The sequence below is a fragment of the Camponotus floridanus genome, unplaced genomic scaffold (assembly GCF_003227725.1).
Source record: "Camponotus floridanus strain SB8 unplaced genomic scaffold, Cflo_v7.5 scaffold42, whole genome shotgun sequence".
Taxonomy (NCBI): Eukaryota; Metazoa; Arthropoda; class Insecta; order Hymenoptera; family Formicidae; genus Camponotus; species Camponotus floridanus.
In genome coordinates this window covers 1,500,427-1,519,357 of record NW_020229570.1, presented here as the reverse complement: position 1 = coordinate 1,519,357, position 18,931 = coordinate 1,500,427, and the positions used below count along the sequence as shown (strand labels likewise).

The window sequence follows — 18,931 nt, the reverse complement described above, 5'->3', positions numbered from 1 at the left end:
ATAGAATGGTTCCTATTCTTAGTATTGTTGTAATTTATGTTCTCCAGTAAGCCAGGCAAAGCATCAGCAGAACTCAAGTGCCAATAATGCAATCGTCTCATTGAATGTCCCGGAGGGTAAAAATGAAGATGCTCTTGAAGGACCAATTGGAGAGGTGCTTGCTCAAAGTGGTAGCACGGCAGTTTTGCCGTGCAAAATTACCGATCCTGGGGCTGGAACCGTAAGTATCTCATATATATGTGTGTGTGTGTGTACGTGCGTATATACATTGTGTAGTTCATTTAAATGCAGTTAATGTAGTATTTCAAATTATTTGAAAGACACTTTATTGATTTTCTCGTTTCAAAATGTTATGATGTATACAATTAATTTTTTTATATTAATGAAAAATAATTGCAATATAAATTGTATTATTCTCTTGCCTTCTATTCCTACTGTTCAAATACATATTAAATATACATTGATGTATTAATAAAAGTTTGAAATAATTTATTGTATTTTATTAACGTAAAGTTTGAGAGAGACAACAAAATGAAAAATATGACTTACAAATGTAACTATCAATATCATATACCCTATAATGTATTATGACAGAAGAATATTAAAATTCTTGTTCTATCTGTGTTTCATAAATGCGAAGAATGGTATTAATCATGAAATCTGAATACTTCATAATCAATTAAAATGCAGAAGTGAATAATTTTAGACTGGGAAATTATTTCTCTGGATGCATCCATGTAGTGAAATATTAATGGCATTTCTCGCTTTAGTTCCATTTGATTCTTCCCGTGCCATTTCTCCATTCATTTCAATACTGTTCGTCTTTTTTTACATTCACACCAGTTTTTCCAGATTTTCATTTCCGTTATACGGACTGATGACGAGCGATTTTTATTTAATTTCCGTTTCCTATCATGCATACCATGCGCGAGTGATTCGTAAACAAAAGTGTACGTGTGTTATTTCTAATACGATTGATTTTCGTGTCGTAGCGAAACGATCATTAAAATCGAAAACGTTGAGTGCGGATCAGATTTGAAATTAAAAAAATTTCGCGAAGAATCTTTTATCTCAACGTCTTTACAGTTTTGAAACATAAATTTTCGTTGTAACATAAGTTATTTCGACATCGCATGCGCTGATAATATTTTCAGATGTGTTTTATCTTCATCACTTGTGCTCCGTAAAAAATAAATTACACAACGTGCTAAGACAACGACATGCGTGACTAATTTCAGCATCATGTGATGATGACGTTGATATATTTCTGTACACGCCCGCAGTTCTATTCACACAATGAAGACTTATATAATCTCTATTATATTTTCTTTTTCCCATCCTTCCTCTCTCGCTTTCTCAAAAAGAGAACAGGCAATTACTCTTACTAAGAAACTAAAAAGTTAAATCAAATGATAAGTTTTAATTTTAGTGCAAAAATTGATTGATTCTCTAATGAAAACATCAAATATCATTTTCTTGTATATTGCAACAATAAATAAAAAAATATTGAAACATATAAATATAATTTTACATTGCAAGTTATATTGTTTATTCCTATTATATTAGTTTAAAAATGCACATATATTTATTTAAAAAGAAATATATATAAAACTATTCATTTTTTAATAAAACAAAAGTTTATTGGATAGAGATAAAGTTCAAACGAAATTCGCAGTGTGTGATATAAATAGAATGTAAAATGGGAAAATGATGTAAAACGGGCGTAAATAGAAAAAAAGGAAAGGATTAATAGACGGTATTAACGAACGAATCGCTCATCTCGCAATTAAGCCCAGTTTTTAATAAATCGTTTGTAAAGTTTGTTTTCGATATGTCGAGTTTACGATTGAAAGCGCAAACAGATGTTCCGTCCCGAAGATACAGAATCGGCGTAATTGTGCAAATATATGCGTTCCGAATACCTTCGCACGCGATATTGAAAGCGGAAACGAACGCGATGCGCCGCACACACTGTACGTACAAGTGATAGGTCGATATGATATTTTTGCACACGAGGATTGCAGGTTGTTTGCTTTTTTTTTGCGGCTCTCGCTATACGTACTTTAATACTATAGCCGTCGGTCCAGCAAATTGCCCCAGTTTACGGCCCGCAATGGCGCCCGCTCCGCGATGGCGTATGCTCTTTGTCTTATTTAGCGTTCAACCCCTTTCTCCCTCAACGCGCGGAATCAACCGACAATCTGCGTAAACAACAAACGCGTCTATATTCGAGTTTCGTTCCGTGCTATTTCCGCATCGTTCGCGTCGATTTTTAGTGCCGGACGTAAAAGGCTGATTGCGACAAGCTCCAACGTTGCCAAGATGGGATTCACCCCGAGCGGAATTACGACGCATCTTTGCCGCATCTTTCGCGTTTATGCTAATTTGATTCTCCTCGTTAGAAGAATTCAAGATTATATATCCTTGCATCCATGCGCCAATCGATTCGTATTCCGAATACACCCTCGCGCGAATGTACGCGAATTCTCTCGGATGCCCATCCCATTACACACCCTTCTTTCGCGAAAATGTCGAAGTTCCCGCTCGCGGAATGTTTCAGAATATTTTCGAGAGTTTCAGAGTTAAACTGACGTCGCGCCAGATGCCGCGTGACTGTCGTGCCTTTCTTTTTTCTTCTGAAAAAAAAAGAGAAGAAAACGAAAGGGCAATCCGTATAAACGCTATCGAGAGATGGTGAAAACATTCTCTCTCGATACTCGCCGTATACTTGAGAAATCGGAATTCCAAGAGTCGACAGATGGATTCTCTCCGGGCGACAGGCAATGCACGTTTCCATGAAATTCCGACGGGTTTCCCATACCGACGTGAATGAGACATAAGCCGACTTTAAATGCACGTTTTCCGACACGGAGCTGTCTGGTCGTCGTTTGAAAACGCGGTGCCTTAAGCTGTCATATCTGAGCTTACACAAAGTATATCAGAAAAAAATTATACGCTACTATCGCTATCTCTAAAATTGTAGATTCCTTGATGTGTCCGGATTAAGTCTTCTTGCAATATTTTGCTTGTATTTTTCATTAAAAGAAAATATTTCGTGTGAAATAAAATTCTCTCTTTGCGTTATAATTCTCTGGGAGAGCTTCCACATTTATAAATATATAATCCTCTGAATTCTCTCGTGTGTTTTCCTCTAATTTTTAATAAATTACGTTTCTAAGATGGGAATGTCGGGTAAAAAGAACAGACATCCGCTTTGACATAAATCGAAATCGCATTTCAATCATCGTCAGAGACAAATCGATATAATCGCCGATGCTAAAGACCGTGATTGCTATAAACGGACGCAAATACCTCGAGACGTTCTGAAAAGCGGCATGTTTATGCGAACTTCACGGCAGGTTTATTTCTCTCCGTTTGATTTCTGGATTTTACAGCTCCGCTGGGCACTGAGTGAGCAGAGAGCTCGGAGTTGTAATTTACTTACGATGGGAGGTATTTCACGTTTCTACTCGCTTCACGTATCGAGCGAAGTCCTTACAGATAACGGCAACGAAGCGATTCGCATTTTCAACGCTTTCATTTTCTTCACAGAACTTTCATTTTAATAAGATTATTGTTCAGTAGAATCAATTTCATTCATTTCCTCTTTTGTTCTCTCGGTTACAAAACAAATTCTATCTCGCGCCATTAAAATCTATTTTAATTAAAATATCAGCGTTATAAATCAAAATTTTAAATAATTAATAACTTTAAAAATTGCTTCATTGCTTATTATTTCTATGAATTAAATAACGTATATAATTTCTCATGCATATAAATTTTTTCATACTTTAGCATATTAATTAATGATACATATTAATTCATTATTATAAGAAAGTATTCGATAATAAAAATATTTAACCTCATGCAAAAATAAATATAAAGGTATATAAAATATTTTAAGAATATATTAAGATAGATAAGAATTGCAAATATACAATATATATATATATATATATATATATATATATATATATATTTACATGTAAACAAGTTTAATTTTTATAAATTTTGGAAAAATCGTAACTAAAAAAATGGAGAAACTTGAGTTTTAGAAATCGATAGCTTTATTTATTGTTCCTCGCTGTATCGGATGATCGTCCGCTGGCAAAATTTTTGTCCTGGACAATGCAAAAGTTGCAAAATCTAAGACCACTTATGCAAAACTCTCTGTCACGAACCGCATATAACCTCGACGGATCCCGTACCGTCGCCGACTATGAATAAAAGATGAATTCATGCGCGTCTTGTGTACTACAGAAATACAGAAATAAGAAACAAGGCCGCCTTAGGCTTCTTTGCCGCGGCCGAGACAAAAACAAATAAAAAGTACTAGGTTTCCGCGAGTGGAGTAAAAAGGGAAGGAACCGAGGGAGGACAAAGCGCATTACATATCTTGTCTAAGTAACTGCTACCATATGGAAATTTATTCTTTTTACAATAAGATAATATATCATACATTTACAATGACAACCATATAAGCATCGCAAAATATTTACGAAGAACGAGCAAACCGAAATTATGCATTTACCTAAAATATCATTTATTGAAATAATATTATACGACGTAGTGATGATAAATGAAGAATAAGTTGATCCTCTTTTTGAATTAAAAATCTCACACATTCATTCGCACTTTAATCTTTTATTTGCTTTATCTGCGATTCTAATTGTCTATTTTAATTATGATCATGTTGTAATAATTGATAAATTACATGTTGCATTTGACGAGTCTTTCCATCAAACATATATCCATTTGGAGAGTACTTTTGAGCAAATAATATTAATAAAAAAAATAATATCAATGAAAAATTAACATTCCTACAATCTTTCTTATAATCTTTTTATTAGATACCCCTCGATTATCCATTATTTTAAGTGCAAAACGCTGAATCGGTATAAATTCCTACACGAAATCCTACTTATAAAATATCAAATAAATTATTAGCAGACTTCCTTTCGTGTTTTATCAACGAGCCCGGATTCCTCAATTTAAAACTCCATTTATCTTCGCTCGGAGCACGCCGAAAAAGTTTCGCGTAAAACTTGCACGGCGGAAATATTCAAAGTCGTTTTTATGCCACGTAAGTCTTTTATTCTCCATTCTCTCAAGTATCCGGTGTTACTTTAAGTATAGAGAAAGCCTGAGAGAGATATCGAAGAGCGAACGTTTCTTTTATAACGCTCATATGTATTAAAAAGGAAACGATCTTTGTTCCGCCGTAAATGAAATTCACTTCGAAAATGAAATGTCCTAAGTGGTCTCTTAGTGCGATAATTAATTATTATTTCCGAAAGTTGCGATTCACGCTCGAAGGATCAAACACGTTTCATTTATTGCGATCTTCCAATTTTCGATGTTGCCGACGTTGAATTTATGGGCTTGCACTTTGGCCAAACAATTTATGCGCATAATGTTACGCGACTTTGTATAATGGAATTAACTTATTCCGCCCAGATTTATTCGCGTATTGAGCATAATGCATCTCGTTGTATCTCGAAACGATGCAATATTCTTTTATATCATGGAAAAAGGAGTCGAAAAGATTAAAATTTCGTCAAATTTTTTGGCTAAATAATAAATGCTAAATTGAGTGCCACTGACGAGGAGTTGACAGATTTTTAGATACGTCACATCTTGACAGGTTTTTAGATACGTCACATCTTCTTAAATTTTATCTCGCTGGAGAAAATGGATACGCGGGTTACCGGGGAAAAGCAAAATCCTTCGAAAAATATTCTCGGCCACGATGAATCGTAAGATAAAATGAGCGAAGGCATAATAGAGGATATCCGGATAGTGAATAGAAGAGTAAAGTCCTTTGAGAATGCAGATGGAACGAATGAGAGATTGAAGGAGTGGGGAAACTATCGGAAATGAAAAAATTCAAGAAAAGAATCCTCTCATAGTATCGAGGCTAAATTTCTTTCCCTTCTAAAAAGCATCTTCAAGTATTTCATCGCGTCTGTGTCTTATAAAGTTGTTCCTTCTTTCGCGGATAATACGAATCTTTTTTATGTTCAAGGCGTCGAAATCGAGATCCATTAATGAAACATCAATGAAGGCTTCAAGCTCATCCTTTCCAATGCTGTAAAGCTTCGCGGTTATATTCGATCCTCGTCTACGGGATTCCCGTGCGCGTGATATAATTTGTTTGAGCGCGTCTATGTCGAATCGAGAAAGTACGTTTCAAAAGCGCCCTTTTGTGCACGAACTAAATGAAACGTATCGTGGTGAAATACGATTGATATCACAAATAGATAGGATAGATTGGATGGTGAGCGCGCGCGCGCAGATCGCGCGGAATCGATATTATTATGAAACGATGAGGCGATAAATTAATGTTTTCTTCTCTTTTCAATATACATATATATGAAATTACGAATCCATTTGGAACTAATATAAAACGTAATATATTAGCATCTAGCTTTAATCTCTTTTAAAGTAGCTGGATTATTTATATCGCATCTATTGATTTATTCGAGGAATCAATCAAATTTATCTAAGGTGTTAATTCAAATTTTAGAATTTATTTCTATTGAAATATTTCTACTAAAATTATCACACATAAAATGTTGCGATTTTCTGTGATTTTTCAATATTTCTAAAATAATAACGTCAATATTTGATTAGAAGTAATAGATACAGTGATTGAGCGCTACACAGCAAGGATTATCACGCTTCACACTTCAATACATCAAAATCGACATATCGTTTTCAAACTAAATCTCGCGAGAATGTTCTGATTAAGTTATATTCAATACATATAAGTTATATATTCAATATATACAAATTCATGAAAAAACATGTTGTATACATTTTCTCTTGCAGGGAATTGATTTTTACTATCATAAATCATAGAAACAAATTATTGGAATAATTTAAAAAAAAATATGCTCAGATATTTTGAAGTGATAAAATTGAATTAATTAATGAAAGAGTAAATAATTTGATAATAAAATATATGTTTTATAAAAAAAAAATATAGTATTTTTAATAATTTTGATTTTATATATATAAAATATATGTAAATTAATCTTTTTTCTACTTTTTACTTTCTCTCTTTCTTCTAGAAAAAAAATATATACTTTATATGTTTTTTCCGAGAGCGGCGTTTCATATTTCTATCTTACCCGATGAAAATTCGACTAATAAAATTAAATTGCGGTATTCATAAAGCAAGTTTTAATGCATACCATATTTGTATGCATTCGCAATCGCTCCCTGTGGAATATCCAGTAATAAATCTTGACACCATATACACTATGTGAACTAAATACTAATTATTTTTAATGTCTTTAGCATTATCGCTCCCAGTTCTCCTCGCGCGCGATTTAGCGAGTAATATCATCGCTATAGCTATAACTTTTCGAAGCTGCGACGTGTATAAAATGTGGCTGTGTAGTGATTGGCTTGATTCTCGCGCAGGGTCCGGATAGGGTGAAGGAACTTTCCTCATTACAAGAATACTTTTAAAACGGTTCGCTTGATAAGCGAATGAACTTTCGGCGTTCCTTATCAACCCGATACTATATCGAGAAAGAGTCGAAAACGATCGCAGCAGGAATGCAATGGCGATAGAGCGGCGGTCTTTAATTTCTTTCCTGCTGCTGCTGGTGCGGCTTCGTTAGTACTGGAAATGTTCTTATCGCTGCAAAACTTTTCTTCTTTTTTTCCATTTTTCTTTTTCTTTTTTTTTTTTTGTTAATCGAGTAAAGTTCGTTCATAACGAAAATTTTTGTTGTAATAGTCACGGATTCTAATTGCGTTGTTTTAATCGTTTCATTATCTCCCTGTCTCACTATCTTATTTGTGTTTAAGACCTGCTTCTGTCTCCGCTGCAAATTCGTAAGGTATCTCGAATATAACAGCATAAATTACCGATTGCGGCAGTTCCCGGTTTTCAGACAAAGAATATATGTGGTGCGAGTCGCTTAATGCAGCCCGTAACCGGGATATTTCCCAATTAAGCTCTCTCCACAAGCGGTGATGGTGCATCTTAGTTCATGTGTCGCATGTGCGCTTTCCGCGCGTGTTAATGCCATTACTTGCTGCTAGTGTACAAAGTCTTTCCCGTGCCTGGGCCCAGCAATCCCCACGAGGCACGATTTAATAGCTTGCCAGGGGAATTCTCTGGGACGATCGGTTATCTAACACGCGTCTAATAAGACTGATGATGATCGAGTCGGGCGAAATAACGTAAGAGGAAATTAAGGTAGGCCCGACGCGAATCAGACATATGCTACTCCAATTTGCATTTCGTTCCAAGTTTTAATTGGTTCTAATCCTTTGCGGGTTACACTCGCCTTGCGCTTCGCGTACGAACTTTTAACCCTTTCCACTCGAAAGCCAAGTAGACTCGTCGTCCACAAACTTCAACATAGTTCCTCTCGAAGCCAGATATACTTTATGTGTTTAAGCTAAAAATAATTCCATTAGCATCTTATCTAGTAATCTATTAATGTTTTTTTAAGTTTTCTTTTGTATATAGAAATATCTTCTCGAATGAATAAAATATCAAATTACAAAGATATATGTTATAATCTTTGATATAATTTGATCATTACTATTAATCATATTAATAATTATATTTAATTTTAAAATAATAAAAAAGAGGAGAGAAAAAGAAAGAGAAAAATAATGGCACTAATTGGAAATAATAAATGAAGCAAACAATTATTTTCTCGTTTAGGCGATGAAGCAAACAATTATTTGATCGATGAAGCAAACAATTATTTTCTCGTTTACACATGTATACTTAAATCTCTGATTTTTAATTTAACTTTAACAAACTAAATAAATAGAGAAATAGATGAGATGTTTTAGCTTAAATATATTAGGTTTATTGAGAGTTTTATTGTGTTCCTTAATCTTGCTTAGACTTTTTAATAGACGTAGGAGCTTCTTTAATTGATCACGTCAGTATCTCGAGAAACAAACCTCTTTCTGCAGTAAGACGAAAAAATACTACTCGTCTTAACAATCCACGTACACGTGTATCTGGAGTTAGTTGAAACTGAACGACGGATGTCCAAGAGGGATTTGAGCGTCCTTGTCTTTCCTGACTGCTCGCGAAGACACTGGCAAGTTCACTGTAACTTCGTGCTGATTGCGGCAAACTCTACCACCCGATAACTTACACCAGTCAAAGGCCAGCAAGTACACACACATACACACACACAACGCACTTTCTCGCCATATTGGATTCGTCGTTACACGTCGGTGCGCCGTAGATATGCCCTTTTCAGGATTGGATCCAGGATTACAGCGAGTAACCTGGATTACCGGGTTTGGCAGTTACTAGAGATGTCATATCCTTGGGAATTGGTTTTGCCCAGGATGTATTACGCGAAATCGGCCTAATTACGTTCTGTCTGGTAGTACTAAGACATTTATGATAAAGCTTGCTCCGACTTCGGATCAGGAGGTAAAAAGTAATTGGCTTGGTGATATGACGGATCTTGATCCATCAGATCGAAATACTGGAGATGTAGATAATCTTCGATATATTTTATAGCAAGCTCTCTGAAAATTGTAATGACTGTTGTAATGGTTTGTTAAAGTCTTACTATAAAAATTTTCTGTTTCTCACAATCGATTAAATTTAATATTTTTTGAATTTTCATTAACAGAGAAAAACTACTGTATAGTTAAAGGAAAAAAAAAATATATATATTTATAGTAATATTTAGTAATTTATAATAATATTTTAATTTATATTTTTAGGTTAATTTCGTTAGAGGCATACATTAATTTCATGTGTACATTATAAGTGAAGACTCTGTGACAAGTTTTTGCATTATGTATGCTGTTATGTCCCGAGAATTCTCAGTCAGTTGCTGCATAAATATATATATTTAATATATTTAATTAACTGAAAATTTAAAATTATTTTAATTAAAAGTAACTCGAACTGTAAAGTGATAATAAAATGCGGTTAAAAACACGTGCAGCGAATCTTTATGTAGCTCTCCAGGTATTTCAAGTGAATTTTCTTGCATCTTGTATTTAAAATTTATATTAACGTAAATATTTACGGTTTTTAATTAAAACATGCAACATATAAAGTTTAGAATAAGTTTAGAATTTTCTAATTGAAAGTGAATTTTATTCAAAGCTGTTGATTAAAAAGGCGCAATATCCTTATTATATTTAGAATATAACTATACACTTATTTTTATATTCCCATAAAAATAACAGACAAAGAAAACGTTTGGAGTTACAATCATTCATATTCAAAACGTGTATGTTTGACATATGTATAATTTATAAAAATATATTTTATAAAAGTGGCAAAGAGATGTAGAAAGAAATAATAAATTAATACAACCGCAATATATGTTATTATAGTATATTACGTGTTGTGCATGCATATAAAACATAAAAGCAATGTCTGGTCACACACATATGGCCAATTCATTAAAGGTTCTTTAATGTAGCACTTTGCCGATAAAATATACGTAAAATGTAATAGCAATTTTATATATTCACGTGTACATTAATAATTAGCAAAAACATATATTGTTAAAAATATATTGACAGAAAAAAGATTTTAAAAGCTTTAAAACGCATTTCTCTCTATAAAAATCTTCAAAACAAATTTTTGTACAGAATTCGAACAGTATATTATAACAGTACATAAATATAAATAATTAAACTTTAATTAATTTTTACTATGCCACTTTTTCTTTTATCATCTTTAAATGATTTACATATGCGATTTAAACTTATGTAAATGAATAAATGTAATAGATTATTTTTCATTATTCTAAAATGGCAGGAAATTGATAATATCGCTAGGTGATTAAAATACCGTGTGATGTAGCTGCTATCCAATATATTGAGCATCGTGGTTAGCTCGCTTGGGAACGAAAATTAGCTTGAAATTAGGATGCTCTAATGGCCGTGATAATTGATATTCGATGCGTATGTGGAGGCTTTTCTCTATAACATATATCGTTTCCTACATATTGTTGCCATCAATAGTCTAACACTGCTTTCAAGTTCTACATGTCATGCAAATAACTTTTATTATTTAACAATTGTTTTTTTCTCTTTGTAACTAGGAATAATCACATATAATCATAATTATATTTTTATAAATAATAGATGTGATATTTTTTAATATTTTGTGAAATTTGTAAAATTATATAAGATTTATAATTTTATTTTATTTCCCCTTTCTTTTTTTTTTTAAATCGTGTGCTTTAATTTTGTAAATCATATGTCGATAATAATATTATTCAAAAGCAAGTAATCTTTATTTTTTTAGTGAAATTGTGAATTATTTATGCGAATAAATCTTTCAAATATAAAGACACAATTTATAAAATTATTTTAAACGGCTACATTTTCAGTAGTAGCTTGTTGTGTACCTTATTTCAATACATTCATCAATTTTATATTTATCCGATGTCATACTAATATTTTATAATATGATCGTATAAATACTTTCTTCTATAAATGTATCAATGTTATATATTGATTAATTGCTACATATGAAATGTTCACGAATGCTCTTAATTAATATATCTCGTCTTTCCTCTGTTATAGATTACATGGGTGAGAAGAAGAGACAGACAATTGTTAACAGTTGGTACTAGTACGCACTCCATCGACAAGAGATTTATGGTTAGGCACTCGAGCACTGATTGGCAGCTCATTATACGTGCCGTAACGGTAGACGATGCTGGCATCTATGAATGTCAGGTATTTCAATGCAAATTACACACATACACACACATATTCATTTCCCCTACAATATTTCTAATTTTTATTTTACACTGCATGGGAAGATGAGATTAAACTTTTAGTAGCGATTATTTAAATAAATAAAATACTGTTTTATTTTCAGTTATGTCTAGCAAATAAGTTCTAAAATACAGTTCGATGACACTTCATTAAAAATTTCACATTCATTTCTTCTACAATATCACAAATTTTCATTTTACATTGCATGGGAAGATGAGATTAAACTTTTAGTAGCGATTATTTAAAATACTGTTTTATTTTCAGCTATGTCTAGTAAATAAGTTCTAGCAAATAAGATTTCATTTTAAACTGCATGGGAAGATGAGATTAAACTTTTAATAGCGATTGTTTAAAATAGTGTTTTATTTTCAACTATGTCTAGCAAATAAGTTCTAAAATAAAATACAGTTCGATAACATTTTGTTAAAAATTTCATACATTGAAAATGTCAGTTGAAATGTCAAAGCGGTCAAGTGGCTACAAGCCAGTAGGTCACCCTAATTAGTCGTGTCTTTAACCATAATCAATGTCGCTTCGATGAATACAATTTTTAATATACCTAATTATAACATAATAATTTCTCGAAATATAAAAAATTAACTATTATCAAATTTATAAAGAAATTTCTTGTACTCAAATTGCAATAAAAAAATTACTTTTTAATATTATATTTCATTTTTTTCTATATAATATCAGGCATAATTTATTAATTCTACGCAAGATGGAGAGAGATCATTTATAAATTATTTGATTTATTAACTAATAAAAAAGAAACACCGTGTTTGCTCGTAATACTTTTTAATTTGCAATATTCTAAACAGTTTAATAATAAATTTATGTTGAGAAAATATCATGCATGACTACGTCTTGTAAATTACGTTCGGAAATAAAATTACTGAAACATTTTATTTCTCATCTCAACTTGTGTCGTTCACCCTAACGTACCATGATAAGTTAGAGGTGTCGCTATATTATGATCGCAGGTGACGTCGCATCCGGTGCAGCGAAACTTCGCCCGTCTGAAAATCACGGAAGCGTACTCGATAATACCAGGTGCGCCTGATTTGCACGTGAAGCAAGGCTCGAGTCTCCGTTTGGAATGCCAACTTATGGCAGCCACGGAAAGGCCCCTTTACGTCTTCTGGTATCGTCAGGGCCGTATGATAAATTACGACGAGGAGCCCGGTGTCGACGTCAAGCTTACGACGAACGGCTCCATTTTAACGGTGAACAAAACGAAGCTTACGCACAACGGCAATTACACGTGCGCGCCTAGCAACGCCAAGGCGGCGTCTGTCACGGTCCACGTGATTGAAGGTGAGAGCAACATCATTCTATCGTGAATTTAATTCGGGATTTGATGTTATTGAAAACAATCTTTTAACGCAAAATTAATCCACAAATATTATTTTGTGCCAATTTGTATCGCAAAAATATTTTCTATTAAATATTGTAATTTAATTTTAATAATATACTTCAATGAAACACATATCTTTTATTAATATATGAGTCTTTTCTATAAATAACATATTAAATGTAAAATAGAGATGAGAACACTTCAAATCAACTGAAATTATGTTTCCAAACACGCGCAGATCTGTAGTATTGTTTTGCAAAGCAAGATATAATGACTATTTGCTGATTATAAATAAACAGTCGACAAACAGCTGCTATTCAGAAAATCTTGCGATGACATGAATAATGATGTTTGTTATTTTAGCGTTTGCATACAGGATGTATACATACATATGTACATACATAGACAGAAAGTATCACAAATGCGATCACTATAAATATATCGTAAAAATTTATTTAAACTGATTCTCTAATGTCGCGTGTTGAAGAAATAACATTTTAAATAGAACTTTAAATAAAATAATATCTTGCGGATTATTCATATTAAATCATCTGCTTTTATTCGATAAAAAATTTTTAAGCTCACATGATTTATGCATTTTTCTCATATTCGATGCGACTATAAGCACTGATCAGATCAAGAAATATATGCGTATTGGAGCATATACATTTTTTCTAGATTTAATATTTTAATAAATCATAATGCTACACTGTTACACATATATATTATAACAATATTACAACGTTGATCTAATTTGTGAGTAAATTATCAGGTCGCGAATGCGTCGATCATAGACAGAATGTGCGATTTTGGAATATAATGCGATAGTAATTGACTCACTTCAGTTATGTGGGCGAAGACCGGGACCGATCGATGAAGGAACTTCCGAAACTTGAATATTCATTAGAGTAAAAGCCGAACAATTAAACGGTTGTAGGAAGCTCATTACGATCGGATTTAGCGGCTCTCGTAGACGCATTCATCCCCGACCCCGCGTAGTTCGCTTGTGATAACGACGAAGGGCGGTTCAAAATTGTACGACCGCTTCACTAACGATGGAACTTTTACCCTCCGAGTTCGCCGCTAGAACGAAGTTCGACGCAATTTTTCGAAAGTACGGCGTAAGTTCTCTCGGACCGGCCTCACCTATACTTTAACATGCTTAGTAACTACGTAATAACGCGATAGTCTGTGAGGCATTATCAAACTTATCTATTATTTTCTCTTTACAAGACAATGATTTTGTTTTAATTTTTTTTTACACTCGTTTTACGACGCCTTCGACATCGTGGAAAGTTTCCCAAAGCATTAATGTACATACATATGTATATGTATGTTGTATCGAGTCCAAAGTTTTACTTACTTTATTCTTATAGAAACTAAAGAGAATAGCAAGCTAAATAAAGAAAACCAATAGATATGATTAAAAAAAATTCTTTTTGAAACATAAATTCAAAGTTACTGCTATGTAATTAATAATTGTGGATTAATATATAATTTTAAAAACTTGCATTTTACATATAAAATACTTATATACTTATTTTATTCTTATAGAAACTAAGAAGAATAATATAGCAAAATTAAATTATATTTTTTATCATAAAGTAATATAACAATTTATAATCTCAATTTAAAATTTTTCTTATTTTTATAAATAACAAAATAAAATAAATATTTAAATGAAAAGAGAGACACCTAAATTATTCTAGATTTTATGAAACATGACATTGCAGAGATTTATGGCAATTTATTGAAAATCGGGATATAAAGAATTACGAAAATTAAACTCATTAATTAAAATGATTGGATTTATTTAGAATTAGATTTTTAGTATTAATAATAAAGCTTGCCTTGAAGGATTTCATAATGGTATAAAAAGAGACAGACGTCTTGAAAAATTCGCGAAGTTCGACAGATATTCATCCAATGTTTGCCGTATCTCCGTTGATGTGACAACTAGGAGAGCTTCACGGACGTGACCAGATTGTCAAGAGGTATTTTCTACAGGAAAAAGTGCGAAGTGATCCGCGTTTTATTTTATATCTCAACTAGAAACGTCGGATGGTCTGACATAGTTTAAAACATTGTTTTTACCCTCTCACGAAAGGAAAGGTTTTATTATTCTATTTCAGGAAAACACTTTTCTTGCTTTCCTCTCAATGTAAATTCTTTCTTCCATCTATCTACCTACCTACCTATCTATCTATATATCTATCTATTTATCCATCTATCTTTACATATTTTGTATGTATATATGTGAAGTGTATCTAATCTAAAGTTAAGCAACCTAGACACATTATTCACTTTTCTCCTCCGTCATCGTATGAAACGCAGCTTTCTAATCTCATTGCAGAAGAGGAGAAGCCGGCGGCGATGCACGGAGGTGACAGAAGGAACCTCAGCCCGGCAATTTTGGCGAGCAACTTTCTGGTGTCTCTCCTAGCGGCCGTCAGCTGGAGGATACCGAGTTTCACGAACCTTTATCCAACGTGAATTACCGCTGTCCCTCCGGCGGCGGCATTTTACTGTCCCTCTGCGACGAGGGTCCCCCCGTCGAGGAAACGAGTTCCCGGGTCATCGTTCTGCTACTCGGCGCGATGCGACCCCAAGAAGAAACTCCGTTCACGGAGATTGTGCGCATTGTGGTACCCACAAACTCGGCGATACCTTACTCGGTTTACCTTGTAAAACGTGTGTTTTTCTTGCGTAAATTAAATAAACGCAGTTCGGGGGTGGCAGTCGCGATATGCGCGTGTCTCGTCTCCGACAGTGTCCTGTGAGCTCAAAGGTTGTCAGCGAGTCTGTTGGTTTGTTTAGTGCACACATCTGTGAGAAACCCTCTCTTCAACTCCTCCCTTATTCCTTTATCTACTTCTATCTTGGCCCGTTTTCGCGCGAGTGCCGCGAGTAAATGTGCTTGGCCGGACGATTCTGCTCCGTTTTGGAATTGAGCTAGCGATTTACTATAGGATATGTTTTATTCTAACACATACGCACACATAAGACACATACACACACACACATACACATACACATATACACTTTCTCGTGTAATCTCCGTCTCTCATTGCGTGCGAAGTTACAATCCAAGCTCCTGTCCACGCGACATTTCCATAAAGATGAGAAATAAGATTTCAACACGTAAATACAAATGCAATTTCTCCTGATATATAGATTTCTTTAATGATTATAAATTATATAAAACGATAGGCGAAGGAACTTTCAACACTTTACGAAGTTTATATAATTTTGACAAATTGGCTTTACATATTGCATAAAGATATAACGCATGAAATTACATAAAACATTTTATCGTATAATAAATTTCTCGCATATATTCAGATTTTGATTTCAGAAGTAATAATATTCTCTTTTTTATCATTGTTTAAGCTAGATTACAACCGTCTCGGAATAACGTGAATCGCAATGAGACGAGACGATTATCGAGCTATGGTACTAAGGTACGTCGTAAGGTATGCATTTGGTGAAAAAGTCGCGTAAGCGGAAGGGGAGTCTCGATTTGCTTGGACAAGAAAACTCGGTTTCTCGCAGGAAATACGTTTCCCGATGAGAACCCTTCCGCTCGATAATGCGGCTCGTCGATACCTTTCAGTGTGCGTGAGTCGGCGAGTCATGCATTTCTTTGTATGTGCATTCTACATATACATATATACACTTATGTATTCGTTACGTACACAAAAATATATACGGCGGCAACTCGATTTATCGCTCTTCCAATTAATCGTCATACCATTCATATTTTCGAATCCCAAAGTGATTTGTATCGCTTATCGTTTGTCGCGTATTCATTAATCGCGCAGATTGTTTTTCGTTTTGTCCCAAAACATCCCCTCTGAAAACGTTCGATCGAGTTTTCATCGTATATTATTATTATATAATGTAGAAGTTGTTGCGGAAATCGTGTTTGTTGTGACCAGCACATATGCGGTAATAACGACGAATTGTGTTCTATATATATTCTATAATAAATCGTCTGCTATCAAGACTTGTTTTTATTTCATAAAACGGGATTCGATATAAATATCAAAAAAAAATATATTTAAAATTTGTACTTGAATAGACGACTAAGCAGAAAATTCGAATAAAAAGAATCCTACTGAGAGATTAGCATAGGACGAGAAAAGTATATTTCGAACCAAAGCTCTGATTCCACATTTAATATAATTTTATCTTCATATGGGGTAGCAGAAGATTTAAATAAATTTTTCGTCGAGTAGAATATGCGCTGCTTGGAAATCACGATGATAGGACACAAGCGGATTTCTTGCGACAACTTGATTACGCGAGCCTGAAGTGGATGAGCGACGTTCTTTCCGTGCTGTAGAAAGCCTTACCTCAATTCCCGTCGACTCTCACAGTGTCATTGTGAAGGGGTTCTTCCCCGACACCTCGCGATCTCTCGAATGGGTATACATCGAAGCATCTTCGCAGTGTTTGTTCGCTCGCAGTGTACATCTATCTTTAAATAAACGATAAACGTGTGTTCGAATGTTGGATGTGAGGAGAAGATTGGCGAACACTATCGCGAACGTTTACCCTCTTTCTCTCTGTTCCTTCGGTCATTCTTCTTTCGCTCGGTGTATACCTACTTTCGTACGTCTTCAAGATTGAAAAATGATTCAACCTTGGACGGTTCGAGCGATCGAGTCTTTCGAGATACATAAAGTACACTCTTTCCTCAATTTTAACGAAATCGGATTTTACTCGATATTCTCCAACGACTTCACTCGATGACGCAGATGTACGTGGTTGCCATTGATCGAGACACGATTAGTAAAGCCTCGTCTGTAACCGTTCTTCATTTCGTTAGAACAATCAACGTAACGTAAATAAGTTGAGAAGTTCTCTAAAAAATATCTATGAAATCCTTTAAAAAAATATCTCCCAGACACACACATCTCTTTTAGATACTTGTCGTTTAGATATCGGGCTTGCGGATTGTAAAGTAATAGAAGTGAGAGCAGAGATGGCGAGAGAAGGAGTGTAAATTTTCGAAAGGATTCTCGCGTTTCCACGACGGTTCACGATTCCTCGCAAATGGCGTTGATTTCGTAGCTTTCGTGCGATGAAGAGAAAACACTTGAGCGTCACGGTCTTTAAACCATACATCGAGTTTTATGCGCGGCACGCACGACACGAGGCGATGCGGCCGCGAACACGCGCTCATCAACGTTATTTATCTGGATACGTGGAATCAATGTAAATACTAAACATTCTAATTACGCATTCAATAAAACATTAATCGTGACTATACACGAATGTAATGATTCATTTCCTATCTCTCAAGAAGTGTGTAATTACTCCAATTAATAATTTAAAATTATTATTTGTACAAATTTTTAACGCTTGACAGGCATTATGGAATTAAAAAAAAAAAAGAGAAACAATTCTGTATAATTAATAATACAAGCTTTGAAGGTATACAAGTTTTATACACGCTTTCTAAAAGTTTTTAATATTTTTTGCAATAAAGTGTATGATGAAAGTTATTTATAAATTTTTCAAAATTTTAATAATTTCTTTCGTTGAAATGTCATACGCATACAAGTATGATAATAAAAAGCTAAATAATATTTTAAAACTGTATGTGCGACGTTTATTTTTTATATAAGGCTATTAAATATTATTTTTAAAAGTGTCATAATTCTCTTTATTTTAAGACATATTATATTTGTGCAATAAAATGATTTTATATTTATGTGCGTATAAAATCACACAAAAGAAACAAAAATATATGCCATTATTTAAACATACAACACACAACTAGCCTGTCGACAATTCTCAATTATTTTGTACATTGCA

At 33.7% G+C, this 18,931-nt stretch overlaps 1 protein-coding gene across 2 annotated transcripts in view; it reads left to right on the top strand.

Moving 5' to 3' along the window:
* The window catches only part of LOC105254435 (igLON family member 5), a 186,668-nt gene extending 168,286 nt beyond the window's left edge, over nt 1–18,382 (top strand). For both annotated transcript variants that reach the window (XM_025411673.1, XM_011263110.3), the window contains 4 exons: nt 48–220; nt 11,554–11,709; nt 12,735–13,068; nt 15,462–18,382. In XM_025411673.1, the coding sequence (XP_025267458.1) occupies nt 48–220; nt 11,554–11,709; nt 12,735–13,068; nt 15,462–15,601 (803 nt within the window). In that variant the 3' untranslated portion in view covers nt 15,602–18,382. The remainder of the gene's footprint in view (nt 1–47; nt 221–11,553; nt 11,710–12,734; nt 13,069–15,461) is intronic.
* Nucleotides 18,383–18,931: the final 549 nt, after the last annotated feature.